The sequence below is a fragment of the Pseudophryne corroboree genome, chromosome 4 (genome assembly GCF_028390025.1).
Source record: "Pseudophryne corroboree isolate aPseCor3 chromosome 4, aPseCor3.hap2, whole genome shotgun sequence".
In the NCBI taxonomy this organism is placed as follows: Eukaryota; Metazoa; Chordata; class Amphibia; order Anura; family Myobatrachidae; genus Pseudophryne; species Pseudophryne corroboree.
In genome coordinates, this window is record NC_086447.1 from 761,009,590 (window position 1) to 761,032,432 (window position 22,843).

At 46.2% G+C, this 22,843-nt stretch overlaps 1 protein-coding gene and 1 pseudogene across 4 annotated transcripts in view; both read left to right on the forward strand.

Moving 5' to 3' along the window:
• PPP4R3B (protein phosphatase 4 regulatory subunit 3B) overlaps positions 1-22,843 on the forward strand; it is a 130,879-nt gene that overhangs the window by 94,535 nt on the left and 13,501 nt on the right. For all 4 annotated transcript variants that reach the window (XM_063918193.1, XM_063918195.1, XM_063918192.1 and 1 more), the window contains exons 11-14: positions 9,624-9,782; positions 10,621-10,790; positions 11,114-11,253; positions 18,692-18,876. In XM_063918193.1, the coding sequence (XP_063774263.1) occupies positions 9,624-9,782; positions 10,621-10,790; positions 11,114-11,253; positions 18,692-18,876 (654 nt within the window). The remainder of the gene's footprint in view (positions 1-9,623; positions 9,783-10,620; positions 10,791-11,113; positions 11,254-18,691; positions 18,877-22,843) is intronic.
• Positions 534-652, forward strand: LOC134913795 (5S ribosomal RNA; annotated as a pseudogene).

Genomic DNA, 22,843 nt, shown 5'->3' on the forward strand with positions numbered 1-22,843 from the left:
TCTTTTCCACAGTGTCTATCAAGTATTTCCCCACATATTAGGGGAAAGGTGGTAAATCCATGTTTTGTGATACACATTTATGTATTTTGTCATGATTATCATGTTCAATTTTTTCCTCTCCTTACTGTATATTATTACCGGATAAGGGTGGGGGAGGAGCAACCCTCTTACAATGGACAATGTTTTTGGCTATTACTATATATGTCTAATTGAATATCATTGATTATGACTATGCTATAGACACATTTGTCTTATTGTTCTGAGCATCTCAGAGAGGACATTATTAAGCCCTCCTTCTTCTTAGGCTGATTGGAAGTATACTTGCCTTTTTGTAATATCAATTCACAGACTGCACAATCAGTACTGGTGTTTGAATACAGATTACCATTGGTTAGACCTCCTGGCATAAAATTCATCAGCTTATTTCATTATCATTATTAGTATTAATTGTTACAATCCAATACCTATTCAATTGGTGATTGATCCTGGGTTCCAATACAATCGGAAAACGGTGCGCCGAGGAGACAAAATTTACCTACGGTCAGACCGCACTGAGTATGCCCAAACTCGTCTGATCTTGGAAGCCAAGCACTGCAGGGCCTGGTCAGTACCTGGATGGGGAACCACCAGGGAATACTAGGTACCGTAGGTATTTTACTCTCCAACAGCCTAGGCTATTTGGGACTCATTATATCAATCTGATCTCAGATCATCAGTATTTGTCATATTATATTGGAATCGAGGCAGTGACCTCATTCATTAAATTTCCTTCCTATAGAGGATATGCATGAATCTCTTCATGGATGAGGGTTCATATATTTTCGCTCACTTATAATTTAATTTTGCCTACAACAGGTACATTGGTACTGTCATACATTAATGCCAGCTCTCGTTTTTTCTTAAGTACATATCAATAAAAGTTAATTTTTAATAATTTCATCATTTCAATCCTTTCAAGTGTGCCCAGGAAAAGGCCTATAGTTTCCTTTTTTCTCTGACGTCCTATTGGATGCTGGGAACACCGTAAGGACCATGGGGAATAGACGGGCTCCGCAGGAGACTGGGCACTCTATAAGAAAGATTTGGTACTATCTGGTGTGCACTGGCTCCTCCCTCTATGCCCCTCCTCCAGACCTCAGTTAGATTTCTGTGCCCGGCCGAGCTGGATGCACACTAGGGGCTCTCCTGAGCCCCTAGAAAGAAAGTATATGTTAGTTTTTTTATTTTACAGTGAGACCCTGCTGGCAACAGGCTCACTGCAACGAGGGACTAAGGGGAGAAGAAGCGAACCTACCTGCTTGCAGCTAGCTTGGGCTTCTTAGGCTACTGGACACCATTAGCTCCAGAGGGATCGACCGCAGGACCCGTCCTTGGTGTTCGTTCCCGGAGCCGCGCCGCCGTCCCCCTTACAGAGCCAGAAGCATGAAGATGGTCCGGAAAATCGGCGGCAGAAGACTTCAGTCTTCACCAAGGTAGCGCGCAGCACTGCAGCTGTGCGCCATTGCTCCTCATACACACTTCACACTCCGGTCACTGAGGGTGCAGGGCGCTGGGGGGGGGGCGCCCTGAGCAGCAATAAAAACACCTTGGCTGGCAAAATAACCACAATATATAGCCCCAGAGGCTATATATGTGGTAATTACCCCTGCCAGAATCCATAAAAAAGCGGGAGAAAAGTCAGCCGAAAAAGGGGCGGAGCCATCTCCCTCAGCACACTGGCGCCATTTCTCCCTCACAGTTCCGCTGGAAGGAAGCTCCCTGGCTCTCCCCTGCAGTCTACACTACAGAAAGGGTAAAAAAGAGAGGGGGGGCACTAAATTTAGGTGCAGTATAACTTATAGCAGCTTTAAGGGGACATAATTCAGTTAGTCCCTGCATTATATAGCGCTCTGGTGTGTGCTGGCATACTCTCTCTCTCCCCAAAGGACTTTTGTGGGGTCCTGTCTCCTTTAAGAGCATTCCCTGTGTGTGCGTGGTGTGTCGGTACGGCTGTGTCGACATGTTTGATGAGGAGGCTTATGTGGAGGCAGAGCAGATGCCTATAAATGTGATGTCACCCCCTGCGGGGCAGACACCGGAGTGGTTGGACTTATGGAAGGAATTACGTGCAAGTGTCGACATAAAAAATTTGACGACATGCCAAACGCGGGACAGCCGGCTTCTCAGCTCGTGCCTGCCCAGACAACTCAAAGGCCATCAGGGGCTCTGAAGCGCCCACTACCTCAGATGGCAGACACAGATGTCGACACGGATACTGATACCAGTGTCGATGACGATGAGTCAAATTTAATGTCCAGTAGGGCCATTCGTTGCATGATTGAGGCAATGAAAGAGGTATTACACATTTCTGATATAAACCCAGGTACCTCAAAAAAGGGTATTATGTTTGGGGAGAAAAAACTACCAATAGTTTTTCCCCCATCTGAAGAATTAAATGAAGTGTGTGAAGAAGCGTAGGCTTTCCCCGATAAAAAATTGGTGATTTCAAAAAAAATTACTAATGGCGTTCCCTTTCTCGCCAGAGGATAGGTCACGTTGGGAAACTCCCCCTAGGGTGGATAAAGCGCTCGCACGTTTGTCAAAAAAGGCGGCAATACCGTCTCCGGATACGGCCGCCCAAAGGAACCTGCTGATAGAAAGCAGGAGGCTATCCTGAAGTCTATATATACACACACTGGTGTTATACTGAGACCAGCTATTGCTTCAGCGTGGATGTGCAGTGCTGCTGCTGCTTGGTCAGATTCCCTGTCGGAAAATATTGACACCCTAGACAGGGACACTATATTGCTAACCGTAGAGCATATAAAAGACTCAGTCTTATACATGAGAGATGCACAGAGGGAGATCTGCCGGCTGGCATCTAGAATAAGTGCATTGTCCATTTCTGCTAGGAGAGGCTTATGGACTCGGCAGTGGACAGGGGATGCAGATTCAAAAAGGCACATGGAAGTTTTGCCTTATAAGGGTGAGGAGTTATTCGGGGATGGTCTCTCAGACCTTGTTTCCACAGCAACAGCTGGGAAGTCAGCATTTTTGCCCCATGTCCCCTCACAGCCTAAGAAAGCGCCGTATTATCAGGTACAGTCCTTTCGACCCCAGAAAAACAGGCGGGGAAAAGGCGGGTCCTTTCTGTCTAGAGGCAGAGGAAGGGGAAAAAAGCTGCAACAAACAGCAGGTTCCCAGGAACAAAAGTCCTCCCCCGCTTCTTCCAAATCCGCCGCATGACGGTGGGGCTCCACAGGCGGAGCCAGGTACGGTGGGGGGCCGCCTCAAAAATTTCAGCGATCAGTGGGTTCGCTCACGGGTGGATCCCTGGATCCTTCAAGTAGTTTCTCAGGGGTACAAGCTGGAATTCGAGGCGTCTCCCCCCCACCGTTTCCTCAAATCGGCCTTACCGACAACTCCCTCGGGCAGGGAGGCTGTGCTAGAGGCAATTCACAAGCTGTATTCCCAGCAGGTGATAGTCAAGGTACCCCTACTTCAACAAGGACGGAGTTACTATTCCACACTGTTTGTGGTACCGAAACCGGACGGTTCGGTGAGACCCATTTTAAATTTGAAATCCTTGAACACATACATAAAAAAATTCAAGTTCAAGATGGAATCGCTCAGGGCGGTTATTGCAAGCCTGGACGAGGGGGATTACATGATTTCCCTGGACATCAAGGATGCTTACCTGCATGTCTCCATTTACCTTCCTCACCAGGAGTACCTCAGATTTGTGGTACAGGATTGCCATTACCAATTCCAGACACTGCCGTTTGGACTGTCCACGGCACCGAGGGTGTTTACCAAGGTAATGGCCAAAATGATGATACTCCTTCGAAAAAAGGGAGTTTTAATTATCCCGTACTTGGACGATCTCCTAATAAAGGCGAGGTCCAAGGAGCAGTTGCTGGTCGGAGTAGCACTATCTCGGGAAGTGCTACAACAGCATGGCTGGATTCTAAACATTCCAAAGTCACAGCTGGTTCCTTCCACACGCCTACTGTTCCTAGGGGTTGATTCTGGACACAGAACAGAAAAAAGTGTTTCTCCCGCAGGAGAAAGCCAAGGAGCTGTCATCTCTAGTCAGAGACCTCCTGAAACCAAAACGGATATCGGTGCATCACTGCACACGAGTCCTGGGAAAAATGGTGGCTTCATACGAAACAATTCCATTCGGCAGGTTCCATGCAAGGACCTTCCAGTGGGACCTCTTGGACAAGTGGTCGGGTTCGCATCTTCAGATGCATCGACTGATAACCCTGTCTCCAAGGACCAGGGTGTCTCTACTGTGGTGGCTGCAGAGTGCTCATCTTCTAGAGGGCCGCAGATTTGGCATACAGGACTGGGTCCTGGTGACCACGGATGCCAGCCTTCGAGGCTGGGGGGTAGTCACACAGGGAAGAAATTTCCAGGGACTTTGGTCAAGTCAGGAGTCGTCCCTACACATAAATATTCTGGAACTGAGGGCCATTTACAATGCCCTAAGTCAGGCAAGGCCCCTGCTTCAAAACCAGCCGGTACTGATCCAATCAGACAACATCACGGCAGTCGCCCATGTAAACCGACAGGGCGGCACAAGAAGCAGGATGGCGATGGCAGAAGCCACAAGGATTCTCCGATGGGCGGAAAATCACGTACTAGCACTGTCAGCAGTGTTCATTCCGGGAGTGGACAACTGGGAAGCAGACTTCCTCAGCAGACACGACCTACACCCGGGAGAGTGGGAACTTCATCCAGAAGTCTTCCAACTGTTGGTAAACCTTTGGGAAAGGCCACAGGTGGACATGATGGCGTCCCGTCTCAACAAAAAGCTAAAGAGATATTGCGCCAGGTCAAGGGACCCTCAGGCGATAGCTGTGGACGCTCTAGTGACACCGTGGGTGTACCAGTCGGTTTATGTGTTCCCTCCTCTGCCTCTCATACCAAAGGTACTGAGAATAATAAGAAGGCGAGGAGTAAGAACGATACTCGTGGTTCCGGATTGGCCAAGAAGAGCTTGGTACCCAGAACTTCAAGAAATGATATCAGAGGACCCATGGCCTCTACCGCTCAGACAGGATCTGCTACAGCAGGGGCCCTGTCTGTTCCAAGACTTACCGCGGCTGCGTTTGACGGCATGGCGGTTGAATTCCAGATCCTAAAGGAAAAGGGCATTCCGGAGGAAGTCATTCCTATGCTGATAAAAGCCAGGAAAGAAGTAACCGCAAACCATTATCGCCGTATTTGGCGGAAATATGTTGCGTGGTGTGAGGCCAGGAAGGCCCCTACAGAGGAATTTCAGCTGGGTCGTTTTCTGCACTTCCTACAGTCGGGAGTGACTATGGGCCTAAAATTGGGTTCCATTAAGGTCCAGATTTCGGCTCTGTCGATTTTCTTCCAAAAAGAACTGGCTTCACTGCCTGAAGTTCAGACTTTTGTAAAGGGAGTGCTTCATATTCAGCCCCCTTTTGTGCCTCCTGTGGCACCTTGGGATCTCAATGTGGTGTTGAGTTTCCTGAAATCACATTGGTTTGAGCCACTTAAAACTGTGGATTTGAAATATCTCACGTGGAAAGTGGTCATGTTATTGGCCTTGGCTTCGGCCAGGCGGGTGTCAGAATTGGCGGCTTTGTCATGTAAAAGCCCTTATCTGATTTTCCATATGGATAGGGCAGAATTGAGGACTCGTCCCCAGTTTCTCCCTAAGGTGGTATCAGCTTTTCACTTGAACCAACCTATTGTAGTGCCTGCGGCTACTAGGGACTTGGAAGATTCCAAGTTACTGGACGTAGTCAGGGCCTTGAAAATTTATGTTTCCAGGACGGCGGGAATCAGGAAAACTGACTCGCTTTTTATCCTGTATGCACCCAACAAAATAGGTGCTCCTGCTTCTAAGCAGACTATTGCTCGCTGGATTTGTAGCACAATTCAGCTGGCGCATTCTGCGGCTGGATTGCCGCATCCTAAATCAGTAAAAGCCCATTCCACAAGGAAGGTGGGCTCATCTTGGGCGGCTGCCCGAGGGGTCTCGGCTTTACAACTTTGCCGAGCTGCTACTTGGTCAGGGGCAAACACGTTTGCAAAATTCTACAAATTTGATACCCTGGCTGAGGAGGACCTTGAGTTCTCTCATTCGGTGCTGCAGAGTCATCCGCACTCTCCCGCCCGTTTGGGAGCTTTGGTATAATCCCCATGGTCCTTACAGAGTTCCCAGCATCCACTAGGACGTCAGAGAAAATAAGATTTTACTCACCGGTAAATCTATTTCTCGTAGTCCGTAGTGGATGCTGGGCGCCCATCCCAAGTGCGGATTGTCTGCAATACTTGTATATAGTTATTGCCTGACTAAAGGGTTATTGTTGAGCCATCTATTGAGAGGCTCAGTTATATTTCATACTGTTAACTGGGTATAGTATCACGAGTTATACGGTGTGATTGGTGTGGCTGGTATGAGTCTTACCCGGGATTCAAAATCCTTCCTTATTGTGTCAGCTCTTCCGGGCACAGTATCCTAACTGAGGTCTGGAGGAGGGGCATAGAGGGAGGAGCCAGTGCACACCAGATAGTACCAAATCTTTCTTATAGAGTGCCCAGTCTCCTGCGGAGCCCGTCTATTCCCCATGGTCCTTACGGAGTTCCCAGCATCCACTACGGACTACGAGAAATAGATTTACCGGTGAGTAAAATCTTATTTTCTGGTCCTTTGTTCTCTCCAAAGGTCCATTCCTGTTGCTTCATAGCTGTTACTGTTCTGTGCTGGCTGTAGTCGCTGCCCTGTTACTGTTCTGTGCTGGCTGTAGTCGCTGCCCTGTTACTGTTCTGTGCTGGCTGTAGTCGCTGCCCTGTTACTGTTCTGTGCTGGCTGTAGTCGCTGCCCTGTTACTGTTCTGTGCTGACTGTAGTCGCTGCCCTGTTACTGTTCTGTGCTGGCTGTAGTCGCTGCCCTGTTACTGTTCTGTGCTGGCTGTAGTCGCTGCCCTGTTACTGTTCTGTGCTGGCTGTAGTTGCTGCCCTGTTACTGTTCTGTGCTGGCTGTAGTCGCTGCCCTGTTACTGTTCTGTGCTGGCTGTAGCTGCTGCCCTGTTACTGTTCTGTGCTGGCTGTAGTCGCTGCCCTGTTACTGTTCTGTGCTGGCTGTAGTCGCTGCCCTGTTACTGTTCTGTGCTGGCTGTAGTTGCTGCCCTGTTACTGTTCTGTGCTGGCTGTAGTTGCTGCCCTGTTACTGTTCTGTGCTGGCTGTAGTCGCTGCCCTGTTACTGTTCTGTGCTGGCTGTAGTCGCTGCCCTGTTACTGTTCTGTGCTGGCTGTAGTCGCTTCCTTGTTACTGTTCTGTGCTGGCTGTAGTCGCTGCCCTGTTACTGTTCTGTGCTGGCTGTAGTCGCTGCCCTGTTACTGTTCTGTGCTGGCTGTAGTTGCTGCCCTGTTACTGTTCTGTGCTGGCTGTAGTCGCTGCCCTGTTACTGTTCTGTACTGGGTGTAGCTGCTGCCCTGTTACTGTTCTGTGCTGGCTGTAGTCGCTGCCCTGTTACTGTTCTGTGCTGGCTGTAGTCGCTTCCTTGTTACTGTTCTGTGCTGGCTGTAGTCGCTGCCCTGTTACTGTTCTGTGCTGGCTGTAGTCGCTGCCCTGTTACTGTTCTGTGCTGGCTGTAGTCGCTGCCCTGTTACTGTTCTGTGCTGGCTGTAGTCGCTGCCCTGTTACTGTTCTGTGCTGGCTGTAGTCGCTTCCTTGTTACTGTTCTGTGCTGGCTGTAGTCGCTGCCCTGTTACTGTTCTGTGCTGGCTGTAGTCGCTGCCCTGTTACTGTTCTGTGCTGGCTGTAGTCGCTGCCCTGTTACTGTTCTGTGCTGGCTGTAGTCGCTGCCCTGTTTCTATTCTGTGCTGGCTGTAGCTGCTGCCCTGTTAATGTTCTGTGCTGGCTGTAGTCGCTGCCCCGTTACTTCTCGTTCAGTATACATTGGGGGTTGCACGTTTCTAGTCACACCAGTACACATGACCCCTAAAATGCACTGTACTGCTTGGACCATTGTTTTTGGTTGTCTTCAGGTTGTACAGGCCCTATCCTCATCAACACTTGTTACATATTTGTGTCTCATGCTTTATTTAGAAATGCAGTAAGAGTGGTAAGCTAGATCTGAGCTGTCCATTTTGTGCAGGGTTTGTAAAACCCAGTCGCACAGTGACCTAGCCATTAGGTTTTGTCTCAACATGTTTTGGGCTTTGAATTTCCTTTTTACGTTTTATAACCTATATACATCAGACGGACTTGAACATCAGTGATTGTCAATGTGTCCCATTTCTTCTTTAACCACTCTTTGCACTGGACTTTATAATCCTGCGCATATGCTCCAGTGTGCCATTGACACAGCATTCTGGGATTCCAAATCTGCAGTGATGCCAGAGCTCATAGGTCGCCTAATCATTGTCTAGATGGCCAGGCAGGAGCTGGAAATCAGTGCATCACTTGTGCAGAAGTTGTTTCCATTTAATCGCCTGGGGGTGGAGCAAAATAGCACAGTCTCATAAGCTTTACTCGTTTCAGGGAAAGTCCCATTTGGCTGCAGTCACATCCTATGCGACTGTACTAGGTTAGTGGTAAAAGTAGATAGGTCAAGATTTAATTCTGGTTTGTATTCTCCTGTGTGTGTGTGTGTGTGTGTGTGCTACAATCTATTGATGATTACATTTCCTTTATAAGATGAGCTTACTAGTCTCACAATGTCTTTTTCCTGTCAGTATTGCTGTATTATGGGGCCGATAAATCTATATGCATTGTAAATGGAAATTTTAGTACCTAAAATAATATGTAATACTTTTAAATGTGTATAAATATTTTATGGGTTCAGATAACTGAAAATACTGAAATAGTTGTCACGAGAGTGTATAACTGTTTGCTATATGCAGCAAACTTCCAGTTTCCAGCAACAAGTCCTCTTATTGCTCAGACATAGGGACCTTATCAGATTGCAGTTTGGTGACATGTAAGTGGAAAATGGGTGTGCTCTGGAAAGATGAGGCTAGCACTAAGCAGTCGGCTCTCTTCCATCATGGCTGGGGTTAGTTACTGCAGTTGCAAGACGACAACAGCTTGGGCTCACAGATGAGTGATTTGATAACAGACAGCAGTATACATCGTTATGCAGCATACATGTCAAGTTCTCTCAAGGTAAAGGGAGTGTTGCATTGGTAGGATAATTTCTATACACATGTATACTGTATGTGTAAAGCATTGTGCATCTTAGATCTAGCAGGTGTTTATGGAACACATTGTGAGTTTGGTAACTGGCCATTTATTATGGGCAGTACGGATGGTGTAATGGTTAGCGTTTCTGCCTCATAGCACTGAGGTCATGGGTTAGATTCTCTCCAGGGCCCTAACTGTGTGGAGTTTGTATATTCTCTCTGTATTTGCGTGGGTTTCCTCCAGGTACTCCGGTTTCCTTCCACCAACCAAAAATATACTAGTAGGTTAATTGGGTTCAACAAAATTAACCCTAGCATGAATGTGTGCGTGTACATGTGGTAGGGAATATAGATTGTAAGCTCTACTGAGGCAGGGACTGATGTGAATGGCCATATATTCTCTGTAAAGCGCTGCGGAATATGTGTGCGCTATATAAATAACTGGTAATAATTTAAGATTTGTTCGTGTTTTTCAGATAATTACCAGACAGCCCAGCTGCTTGCATTAATTTTGGAGTTACTGACATTCTGCGTGGAACATCATACATACCACATCAAAAACTATATTATGAACAAGGATTTGCTCCGGCGAGTGTTGATACTTATGAACTCGAAACACACTTTTTTGGCCCTTTGTAAGTTCTTGTCCTACATTTCCTTTACCTGCTATTGATGTACAATTTGTATGCATCTTAAAGTAGATATAGGGGGGTATCCAATTAGCCGCGGTGAATAATTGTCTTGCCGGGCTATCCAATTAGCCCCAATAAGCTGGCACGAGACGTGGATTATCTGGGATTTTGTTTCCCCTTCCTCAGGCAGGTGAAACTAAATCCCCAGAAACATCCCCGTGTTCATCCGAAAATGCACATCTTTCACTGAACCTGTGCGTGTTCGTAAGAAAACTTATTTTTTTAAAAGGCAATCTAATTGGATAGCCTGTAATTTAAAACAAAAAAATAAAAAAGACACATCTGGGGAAAGCTTTGGAAAAAACTTACATTTTCTGACCCAGTGTTTTATCTCCTCTAATTGCATATCCCCCTTAATGCGGCATTAAGGCTTTCTCTTATGGTTGGAGCAGGCAGATGGGTAGTTGAGCTCTATCCTATAAGTCCCTGGGTTATTCTACCTATAAACCCAAACTGTCCTGCTCTCATAACCAGTTTATTTTTTCTGGTACCCAATGTAGAAGGTGGGGAACAGAGCTTTGTATCCTTAGTAATTTTATTTCATTTTGTTTTGTACTTTGCGCAGATTGATAATAGGGGCTGTTTGTGGCAGGTGGATGAGAGTACACTAGTCCCCATCGCCCTGCACCCACCAGTCCAGCATGATCCCTTTTTGAGAAACAAGTACAGTCCCAGCTTTCCCCCCAGACTTGCTCATGAGCTTTCTTTATTTGAATGAGCTATCCAGAGCAAGTGTTAGAACAGCTGAAACCTGTGTAGCAATGATTTGTTTTTGTTTTAGGTGCTTTGCGTTTCATGAGGCGAATAATTGGCCTGAAAGATGAATTCTACAACCGTTATATCATAAAGGGAAACCTTTTTGAACCAGTTATTAATGCCCTTCTGGATAATGGTACCAGATACAACCTGTTAAACTCTGCAATAATAGAACTGTTTGAATTCGTCAGAGTGGTAAGTATAGCTATATACATCATCATTAGCGCTCTTATATGCTAGTACGGAGAGCCAGGTCTCTGCTCTTCTTCCGCACTTGAAACAAAAGTTTGGTTGTGATAAGACGTTGGTTGTCTAATTACCTGTTTTTGCTTGAAGTGAAAAAAAAAAAAACATTCCTAGCATAATTTCATTGTATGGTTTCAGTGGGAAGATCGGAGCATATACATAATAACAGAAATGATAGACAAAATACTGTGTAGTCTCTTCAGCTTCTGAAAATTAGAAAGCGAACATGTATTTGTGGCCTGTAATAGTGCGTCTTCTTTTTCCCCATGCAGGAAGATATTAAGTCTTTAACAGCACATATAGTAGACAACTTCTATAAGGCTCTTGAATCTATTGAATATGTTCAAACATTTAAAGGATTGAAGACAAAGTATGAGCAAGAAAAAGATCGACAAAGTCAGAAATTAAACAGGTGGGCCTTTTGCACAATGTATTAGTAGAAAATTCTGGCGCTATTCAGTTCCGTGCACTGCTTTGTCTGACAGTGACTGTACTTGTGCCTTAAACGTGTCTCTGACATAAGTGCCTGCCGCTATGCTGTTTGCACTGTGCAAGGGTACAATACATCATGTTGGATCCAGTAGTGTGTCAAAGCAGCACGTTGACTTTAATAGCGCCGGGACGACCTTCCCGGTGGTGGTCATGCATTCAATTGAATCCACCCCATAGAGTTAGTCAGAGTAATTTACTACTTTGTCCACTAGGGGGCACAAGAGTGCTAACACTGGGTGCTGGCTGGTAGCAGTCAGGCTTCAAAAGGGTTACTTTAAAGCACCCAGCAGGCCTTGCTTCCCTATACCCTGCCGCCAGGCCCGCCAGTTTTTTATTTTGTTGCGGCAAGGTGCGGCCACCAGTCTTTTCTAGTGAGCTTTTCTAGCCGCAGGGCAAGTGTGCAGTGTCCCTGGTGTCCTTTTGAGGGGGTGCCTAGCCTACAGCCCCTCTCCTGACCCAGGGCTCACCAGTAGCAAGGCTCAAGGTCAGTCCCTGGGCAGTCCCTCCTTACTCAGTCCCTCCCTAAAAACGCTCAGCAGCCATTTTGGGCTCACATGCTGGCTGGGAGTTACTGAGTAAGTGTCTTCCCTGTTCTCTATTTCTGTAGCCGGGTCCAGTCAATTTCTCCTGCCTGTGGCTTCCTCACAGGCCAGTTGAGTACCATGGCCCTTATCGTCTTTCTGGCGTTCTGGGGCTGTGTGTGTGACTGTAACACCACTGTGCAGTAGTTGGTCTCGCTTGGACAGACTCTTCTTCTGCAGAGGGTTCTTCAGGGACTGGTTTGTGCATGTTTAATATTTATTGTTGTGTTATATATTACTGTACCGTGTTTGTATTTTTTCTAACTTGCACAGTATGTTGTAATATTCTGTCTTCACAGGATTCTTTAGACTCCAGTCATTGCAGGGCGTGCATGGTCCTCCCATCACGCAGGGATTTCCCTCCTGCGCCCGTGTCACAGGAGCCAGTTTGGGCAACTACGCTGACACAGGTTATGATGCAACTCGTGGATCTGTTGGCTACGCCGCAAGTGGGTCCAGAAGTTGCAGCGCCTTCCGGTACAGTTGTACCAGGTCAGTCTTATCCTATTTCTCCCCGCAGATGGAACCGGCATGGGTTCCTACACTGACTCAGTTGGTCCAGGGCCAGTCACAGGTTTTGGCTCCCATGCCGCAGCTTCTGGGCAGAGAAAACCATCCCAGGCGGGCACATACTTCTAGCGGAACTGCTACTCCCCTGTCAGAAGGGGGTTCGGACTCTGTCACCCAATTTGGGCCAGGAAAGCGGGCCGGCAGACTCTGATCCGGACGCAGCTTCTAGTCTGGAAGACTGTCTCTCCATAGCGGAAGTTGAAGCCCTTGTCAAACAGGTCAGACTGGTCCTTGATATTGAACACAAAGATCCGACTCCAACTTCCAAGACGCCTATTTTCAAGAAACCTAAAAAGGATCCTTCAGTTTCCCTCCTCAGTGCAGCTAGAGGACTTGCTAGAGGCAGCTTGGGCTAAACCTGATAAACTGTTTCAGCTCTCTGAGGTTGCAGTCTTTTTAGCCTTTCCCTTCTAAGGATAGGTCCAAGTGGGAGAACCCACCCCCTGTGGACGCGCATGTGGCACGTCTCGTGAGATCCTCTGTTCTGCCGATTCTGGACACCACCTCCAGTAAGGACTACACCGATCGCAAATTAGATAATTTTCTGAAGGCGGCCTACGCTCACGCAGGAGCAATAACCAGACCAGCTTTAGCTTCGGCATGAGTAAATAAAGCAATCTCGTGCTGGACAGACCAGCTTCAACAAGGCATTTCCTCTAACGTGAATAGGAAGCAATTGGTGGGAATCATTGGGAATATCCAGAAGGCAAATACTTACGTGGCAGAAGCGGTTCTGGATAAGGCCACCCTTATGTCTAAGGTTTCTGCTTCCACTGTGACAGACTATCGTTATGGCTGCGTTCTTGGAGGGCGGACACCTCTTCCAAGAAAGCTCTAGAAGCTTTACCTTATGCAGCGGATACCCTTTTTGGACAAGAACTCGACAACATTGTTACGTCACTGGCTACTGCTAAAATGGCTTTTCTGCCGTTAGCTACACGGGCTAAATCTAAATCTTCCTTTCGTCCCCTTCGGCGGCAGGGAAGAGCTAAGGACCAAACCTCTCCTAGATACCAATCCCAAGCTAAGAATACTAAGTCTCGCAAGCAGCCTTTGGCTACCAGACGCCCGGCCACCAAGCCAGCCGACAAACCTGCAGTGTGACGGGGCAGGCCCCCCTCTGGGGGATCCCAGAGTAGGGGGCCGACTGCTGTCTTTTGCTCCGCGGTGGTGGAACGTCACAACGGACGCCTGGGTTAGAGATGTAGTCACTCATGGATATGCCTTGACATTCTGGCGTCCTCCTCCAAGAAGGTTCTTCACAGCGAGTCTTCCGAGTGATCCCGGAGAGGCAGCGGCTGTACAAGAGTCAGTCAGCTCCCTTCTCGTCTCCAACGTGATCGTTCCAGTACCAGCAGTACAGGAAGGCCACGGTTTCTACACGTCTTTTTCTAGTTACGAAGTTGGATGGCTCATATCGATCTATACTCAACCTCAAATGATTGAACGGATTTCTACGTGTTTCCAAGTTCAGAATGGAATCCCTCAGGAGAATAATTCTCACACTGCAACCAGGGCACTTTATGGCATCACTGGACATCCAGGATGCATATTTGCATATCCCAATCCGTCCTCAACGGTTTCTTTGTTTTGCAGTCAAACCCAACCATTTTCAGTTACACATCCTACCCTTTAAACTTTCCACGGTTCCAAGAGTCTCTACCAAAGTGATGGCAGCTTACCTCAGACGCAAAGATGTTCAAATTCTCCCATATCTAGACGACCTCCTGCTTCTGGGTCATTCGCAAGAGGAGCTCGAATTTCATCTTCAGCTGACAGTGGACTTTTCGCAGTCTCATAGCTGAAAAATAAACTGGAAGAAATTGTCTCTAGCGCCCTCTCAAACAATCGTGCATTTAGGGGCGCTTCTAGATTCCGGTGTGCAGCGAGTGTTTCTACCTCGGGACAAGATCACGGTCATTCAGTCCAGAATCCGAACGCTACCTCATCACACTGTTTCCATAGATGCTTGTATGGGAGTACTGGCCTGATGATGGTAGCATTCGATATGGTAGAGTACACCCAATTCCACTCGCGTCCTCTACAACTGGAAGTTCTTTGGAAATGGGACGGGTCTCCTCTCCACATACGGTCACAGACCATAATTCTCACTCCGTAGTTTCAACTGTCTTTAACTTGGTGGCTCTTCCAATCCAATCTCAACAAGGGACGCCCATTTTGGATTCAAGACTGGACTGTGGTCACAACGGATGCCAGTCTTCGGGGATGGTGAGCGGTCTCGAAAGCATATACGTTTCAAGGTCGTTGGACTCTTTAGGAAAGCGAACTTCCCATCAATGTCCTAGAATTGAGGGCAATCCTGAGTGCTCTACGTGCACCTCAGCAGATTCTGTGCAGTCATCCGGTAACAATCCAGTCGGACAACGCGACGGGCGTCACTCGCAATCGAGGAGCCATGTGAGAGGTATCTAGGATCTTCCTGTGGGCGGAAAGAAATCTTCTGGCACTGTTGGCGGTATTCATACCAGGGGTGCTCAACTGGGAAGCGGACTTCCTAAGTCGGCAAGAAATTCACTCAAGGGAGTGGATGTTAAATCCGGAGGTGTTCGACCAGCTGGTAACCCGATGGGGGATGCCAGACATGGTGGTTGTGGCGGGACACCATGAGATCTAAGTCAGAAAATTTGTCTCGCGCACAAGGGATCCACAAGCGTTCCTAGTGGATGCTCTGACGGCTCAATGGCCTTTCCGCCTAGTGTACATCTTTCCCCCGATTTTCCCTGCTTCTCAGGATACTCCGAAAGTTCAAACAGGAAGGGGGCATGATAATACTAATCGCTTCAGATTGGTCACGTCGCCCATGGTATACGGACTTGCTCAATCTGTCCATCAACAGTCCATGGCATCTATGTCAAGACCTTCTTTCACAGGAGCCCTGCGTGCATCCTCATTCAGACCGTCTAGCTTTAATGGCTTGGCTCTTGAGACATCCTTCCTGGGGAGGAAAGGATTTTCCAACCAGGTTATCAAGAATATGCTTAAGGCAAGGAAGTCGTCCTCTGCTATAGTCTACCATCGCATTTGGAGGACTTTTCTCCTGGTGTGTGGGAAAACAATACAACCCACGTTCTTTCAGATTACCTTGGCTGTTGGCTTCAAGTTTCAGCTTTGTCAGTACTCTTTCAGAATCAACTGGCCGTTATCCCTGAAGCAAGTACTTTCATCCAGGGGGTACTTCAAGTTCAGCCGCCGTTTGTGTCTTCGGTGGCGCCCTGGGATCTTTCATTGGCATTGAAAGCTCTTCAAATGGCTCCTTTTGAGCCCATGGACAAGACAGATCTTCGTTGGGTCACTTGGAAGCCATTATTCCTTTTGGCCATATCCTTAGCTTGTCGAGTTTCGGATCTCAGTGCTTTGTCTTGACGCTCCCCTTTTTATAGTCTTTCACTCCGACAGGGCAGTGCTCTGCACTAGGGCTGGTTTCCTGCCCAAAGTGGTTTCCAGTTTCCACATCAATCAGGAGATAGTGGTGCCTGTTTTGTTATTGACTTCTCCAGAGGAGGCTTCCTTGGATGTTGTCCGAGCTTTCCGTATCTATGTGGAAAAGATTAGAGATATTCGGCGTTCGGATTCCCTGTTCGTGTTGTTGGACACAAATAAATGGAGATGCCCTGCGTCCAAACAAACCTTAGCTAGATATCTTCTGTTGACAGTTCACCACACCTATCTAGTGGCGAATCTTCCTATCCCTTCGAGGGTGAAGGCCCATTCCACACGAGCTGTGGGGGCTTCCTGGGCAGCCACTCATGGAGCAGCTTTGTAAAGTGGCTACGTGGTCCTTTGCTCAGACATTCATCAAATTCTATGGGTTTGACAACTTCACGTTGGACGACGCGGCCTTCAGGCGAAGGGTCATTGGTGCAGTCGAGGAGCCGTCTCCGCCCAAGTGGGGACAGCTTAAGGACGTCCCAGCGTTAGCACTCCTGTGCCCCCTAGTGGTCGAAGAAGGAAAATAGGATTTATGTTTACCTGGTAAATCCTTTTCTTCGAGTCCGTAGGGGGCACAAGATGCTCTCCCTGACGCACCTGTCCTGCGGTATTGGATTCCTGTGTAGGTGGTGTGCGACCTTCCAGCTTCACAGTGGCCTTCTGTATGTGAGGTGTCTGTGTGACCTTTCTTTCTTCCTTCCGCTCCTGCCTTAGGCTTTCTTACAAAACTGGTAGGCCTGGCGGTGGGGTATAGAGGACGGGGAGGCAAGGCCTGCTGGGTACTTTTAAAGTAACCCTTTTGGTGCCTGCCTGCTCCCAGCCAGCCCTATATCCAACATTAGCACTACTGTGCCCCCTGTGGACTCGAAGAAAAGGATTTGCCAGGTAAGACACAAATCCTATTTTTATAAACCATGGGAGGTATTCAATTACGTGGGGTTTACCCAGTGACTAATTGCTGGCAAAAATCCCCACATGCAAGGCTATTCAATTAAAAATTGGGATTCACACGGAGACCCACTGATTCCGCGTAAAAACTGCAAAATCAGTGGGGGGTTTTCCCCAAGCGGTGAGGTTTAATCCAACTCTGGGGACTCGTTCGCAGGGCAAACCCTGCTAATTAAATAGGTCCGGCGTCGGCAATTACCCTGCCGCTAATTGAATCCCCCCGTTTTCCATTTGAGCATTGCATTAAATTGTGTGGACAACACTGCTATTTGCAGTCTATACTTTAACATATTAAGACCGATTGTCCTATTACTATATACATTTGTGCACAACACAATACTATTCATACATATTGGTATAAATATACACCCAATGTCCTATACATAGAACACTTAGTAATTTTGTAACTGGTGACTGATTTGTCAAAATATTAGCATATTCATGATTATAATGTTTGTGTAATATTATCATTACATATTTAGAAAATAGAAATTTTTGTATTATGGGTTTTAATAAGTTAAAACAAAATTGCCAGTGGATCTTTCCATATGTGTTGAATACTAAATAGATCTGTGTTGTGTAGTGTGATAGATGGATAATAAAAATATATATAATCAATAAGACTTGAACACTACATGATAATAGGAAATTAGAGCTCTTAAGGTGCATACACACTTGCCGATAAAGTCAACGATGTTGCTCATTTTGAGCTTCCTGAGCAACATTGTTTACTATGTCGCCCAGTATGCTGCGAACGATGCGTGGCCCCGCACATTGCTCATCGTCACCCTCCCTCGGCTGTGCATGTAGCTCAATTTGGACTCATCCATGAGCTGCATGCATGGAACGGTCACTGCTGACGTGACTGTGCGACATCGCACAGTGTGTTTGCCTGCGATCGGGTGGCCCGGCCCAGGAGGAGAAACACTAGGTGATGTTGCTCACCAATACGGTTAGGCCACCAGTCCTCTGCAAGGCTTACCAGATACTGGTGGTCCCTTTTGCTACATGATAATAGCATCCACCCTGGGTCATATAATTGCTTATTGTTATGCTACACGATAGCATACACCCAAAAGGCACTGCAAGAACCAGCAGGACCTCCAAAATGCTGGTACCTTCTGTGCATCTCGGAACCGCAATATAAAATGGTAGCTACTCAGTCAATTTAGTAATACCTCTCAGGTGCTTGTAAGGGAGGGGTTATTGTTAGACAAGGGGACATTTTTTTTTAAATAATATATAAATGTGTGTATATATATATGTGTGTGTATATATATATGTGTGTGTATATATATGTGTGTGTATATGTATGTGTATGTATATATATATGTGTATATATATATATGTGTGTATATATATATATATATATATATATATATATATATATATATATATATATATATATATATAGCGCATGGGAGTGGGCCTGGTGCCCTCTGGAAAAACTTTTGCAGAATCCCAAATTAGAAGACAGGGTATTTACGAATCAATAAAGTTTATTAAAAAAATACAAAAGAGCCGACGTTTCGGGGCTCACCCGCCCCTTTGTCAAGGTGTGTACACACCTTGACAAAGGTGCGGGTGAGCCCCGAAACGTCTGCTCTTTTGTTTTGTATTATTTGAATACACTTGATTGATTCGTAAATGCCCTGAGTGCCGCTGTCTTCTATTTTGGGATTATATATATATATATATATATATATATATATATTTATTTATGTTCCCAAATACCGGTATATTCATTTTATTTCACTAAGCAAAATATGAAAGTTTTTTGTTAACTTCGTTCACTCTTACTTTCCATAGTGTACCATCTATATTACGCAGCAACAGATTCCGTAGGGATACACGAGCTTTGGAAGAAGATGAAGAGCTATGGTTTAATGAAGATGAAGAGGAGGAAGGTGAAGCTGTTGTACCTCCTGTTGAAAAGTCTAAAGCGGAAGATGACTTTCCCGATAGTTATGAAAAATTTATGGAGACAAAAAAAGGTATGAACAGATGTCAGGCCAAGAAGCCTGTATATTAATAATTGTGGGACTGCTGCAATTTTTAGTAATCTATCGCAGTGGATATATTTATGTTGAATTAAAATATACCAGCTATGTCCTAAACTTAACCTGCAGATACAGTGGTAGCGATAACCGCTGTCCCTGAGAATCATTGCACCTGCATTTTGGAGATTCACCTCCTCCGGTACTCATACGCATTGTAATTTTCTGCTGCAAGCCGCAGGAGAGTTGTCAGGTTATCTCTCTTGCAAGTAAGCCTCCATAGGCTGAAAGTGGTTTACACCATCTGAAAATGGTGTAAACTAATGGAGTCATTTCTGAATTTGCTTCATAAGGGTCAGATCCTAGTCCCCATTGATGTTGATGAAGACTGTTATCTGCTGCACTAATAAGCCTTCTGTGGGATATTTCTACGAAATCTTCTGCATTAGGCTGTTAGCACATAGCAACAATTAATACAATTATGCAGAAACTGCACTTTGTACATAATTTCATGAAAATAAAAAAAGCTTGGTAAATAGGCCCCAAGTTTTTAAGTAGTGAAATATCTTACGTCCATATCATACATACATACATACATACATACATACATACAGTTGTGCTCATAAGTTTACATACCTTAGCAGAATTTGTGATTTTCTGGCCATTTGTCAGAGAATGTGAATGATAACTCACAAACTTTTCTTTCACTCATGGTTAGTGGTTGGGTGAAACCATTTATTGTCAGACAACTATGTTTACTCTTTTTAAATCATAATGACAACAGAAACTACCCAAATGACCCTGATCAAAAGTTTACATACCCTGGAGATTTTGGCCTGATAACATGCACACAAGTTGACACAAACGGGTTTGAATGGCTACTAAAGGTAACCATCCTCAGCTGTGATCTGTTTGCTTGTAATCAGTGTGTGTATAAAAGGTTGGTGAGTTTCTGGACTCCTGAAAGACCCTTGCATCTTTCATCCAGTGCTGCACTGACGTGTCTGGATTCTGAGTCATGGGGAAAGCAAAAGAATTGTCAAAGGATCTACGGGAAAAGTTAATTGAACTGTATAAAACAGGAAAGGGATATAAAAAGATATCCAAGCAATTGAGAATGCCGATCAGCAGTGTTCAAACTCTAATTAAGAAGTGGAAAATGAGGGATTCTGTGGAAACCAAATCACGGTCAGGTAGACCAACAAAAATTTCAGCCACAACTGCCAGGAAAATTGTTTAGGATGCAAAGAAAAATCCACAAATAGCTTCAGCTGAAATACAGGACTCTCTGAAAAAAAGTGGTGTGGTTGTTTCAAGGTGCACAATAAGGAGGCATTTGAAGAAAAATGGGCTGTATGGTCGAGTCGCCAAAAGAAAGCCGTTACTACGCAAATGCCACAAAGCATTCCGCTTACAATACTCCAAACAGCACAGAGACAAGCCTCAAAACTTATGGAACAAAGTCATTTGGAGTGATGAGACCAAAATTTAACTTTTTGGCCACAACCATAAATGTTCATTTGGAGAGGAGTCAACAAGGCCTCTGATGAAAGGTACACCATTCCTACTGTGAAACACGGAGGTGGATCGCTGATGTTTTGGGGATGTGTGAGCTACAAAGGTACTGGAAACTTGGTCAAAATTGATGGCAAGATGAATGCAGCATGTTGTCAGAAAATACTGGAGTAAAATTTGCACTCATCAGCCCGGAAGCTGCGCATGGGACGTACTTGGACGTTCTAACATGACAATGATCCAAAACACAAGGCCAAGTCGACCTGTCAGTGGCTACAGCAGAATAAAGTGAAGGTTCTGGAGTGGCCATCTCAGTACCCTGACCTCAATATCATTGAGCCACTCCGGGGAGATCTCAAACGTGCAGTTCATGCAAGACAGCCCAAGAATTTACAGGAACTGGAGGCTTTTTGCCAAGAAGAATGGGCAGCTTTACCATCTGAGACAATAAAGAGCCTCATCCACAACTACCACAAAAGACTTCAAGCGGCCATTGATGTTAAAGGGGGCAATACACGGTATTCAGAACTGGGGTATGTAAACTTTTGATCAGGGTCATTTGGGTAGTTTCTGTTGTCATTATGATTTAAAAAGAGTAAACACAGTTATTTGACAGTAAATGGCTTCACCCAACCACTAACCATGAGTGAAAGAAAAGTTTGTGAGTTATCATCAAAGTAAACTCCAGACTTTCCTGTTTACTCAAGCATTTCCATAATGTCCCTTGTAGTATCGTTATGCTTCTGTATTATATAAAAATGTACTTCATTATTTTCTGTACTATATTATGCTATGTATCTGTTAAGCGCCTTGAGTCCTATTGGAGAAAGAGCGCTATATAAATAAAAGTATTATTTCTCTAACGTCCTAGTGGATGCTGGGGACTCCGTAAGGACCATGGGGAATAGACGGGCTCCGCAGGAAGACTGGGCACTCTAAGAAAGATTTAGTACTACTGGTGTGCACTGGCTCCTCCCTCTATGCCCCTACTCCAGACCTCAGTTAGAATCTGTGCCCGGACAGAGCTGGGTGCATTTTAGTGAGCGTTCCTGAGCTTGCTAATAAGAAAGTATTTTAGTTAGGTTTTTTATTTTCAGAGAGCTTATGCTGGCAACAGACTCTCTGCTACGTGGGACTGAGGGGAGAGAAGCAAACCTACTAACTGCGGCTAGGTTGCGCTTCTTAGGCTACTGGACACCATTAGCTCCAGAGGGATCGAACACAGGAACCTGACCTTGTCGTCCGTTCCCGGAGCCGCGCCGCCGTCCCCCTCGCAGAGCCAGAAGACAGAAGCCGGCGGGTTGAAGCAAGAAGATGTCAAAATCGGCGGCAGAAGACTCCTGTCTTCATATGAGGTAGCGCATTGCAGCTGTGCGCCATTGCGCCCACACTAACCCACACACTCCGGTCACTGTAGGGTGCAGGGCGCAAGGGGGGGCGCCCTGGGCAGCAATTAAGTACCTCCTGGCAAAAGCAGCATATATACAGTTGGACACTGTTATATGCATGAGCCCCCGCCATTAATTTTACACACAATCGTGGGACAGAAGCCCGCCGCTGAGGGGGCGGGGCCTTCTTTCTCAGCACTCACCAGCGCCATTTTCTCTCCACAGCTCCGCTGAGAGGAAGCTCCCCAGGCTCTCCCCTGCAGACTCACGGTAGAAAGGGTAAAAAGGGAGGGGGGGCACATAAATTTAGCGCATTAATTATATATACAGCAGCTACTGGGTGAACACTAAGTTACTGTGTGATTCCTGGGTCATATAGCGCTGGGGTGTGTGCTGGCATACTCTCTCTCTGTCTCTCCAAAAGGCCTTGTGGGGGTCCTGTCCTCATATATAGAGCATCCCCTGTGTGTGTGGTGTGTCGGTACGCGTGTGTCGACATGTTTGACGAAGAGGGCTATGTGGAGGCAGAGCAAGTGCAGATGAATGACGTGTCTCCGCCGACGGCGCCGACACCTGATTGGATGGATATGTGGAAGGTGTTAAATGATAATGTAAACTCCTTTACATAAAAGGTTGGATAAAGCTGATGCCTTGGGACAGCCGGGGTCTCAGCCCATGCCTGATCCTACAGGGCAGAGGCCGTCAGGGTCTCAGAAGCGCCCACTATCCAAAATTGTTGACACAGATATCGACACGGATTCTGACTCCAGTGTCGATGATGCAAAATTGCAGCCTAAAATGGCTAAAGCCATCCGCTACATGATTATAGCAATAAAGGATGTTTTGCACATATCAGAGGTAAACCCTGTCCCTGACCAGAGGGTTTATATGTATGGGGAGAAAAAGCAAGAGGTGACTTTTCCCCCTTCACATGAGTTAAATGAATTATGTGAGAAAGCGTGGGATTCCCCCGATAAGAAAGTGCTGATTTCCAAAAGGCTACTTATGGCGTACCTTTTCCCGCCAACGGACAGGATGCACTGGGAATCCTCTCCTAGGGT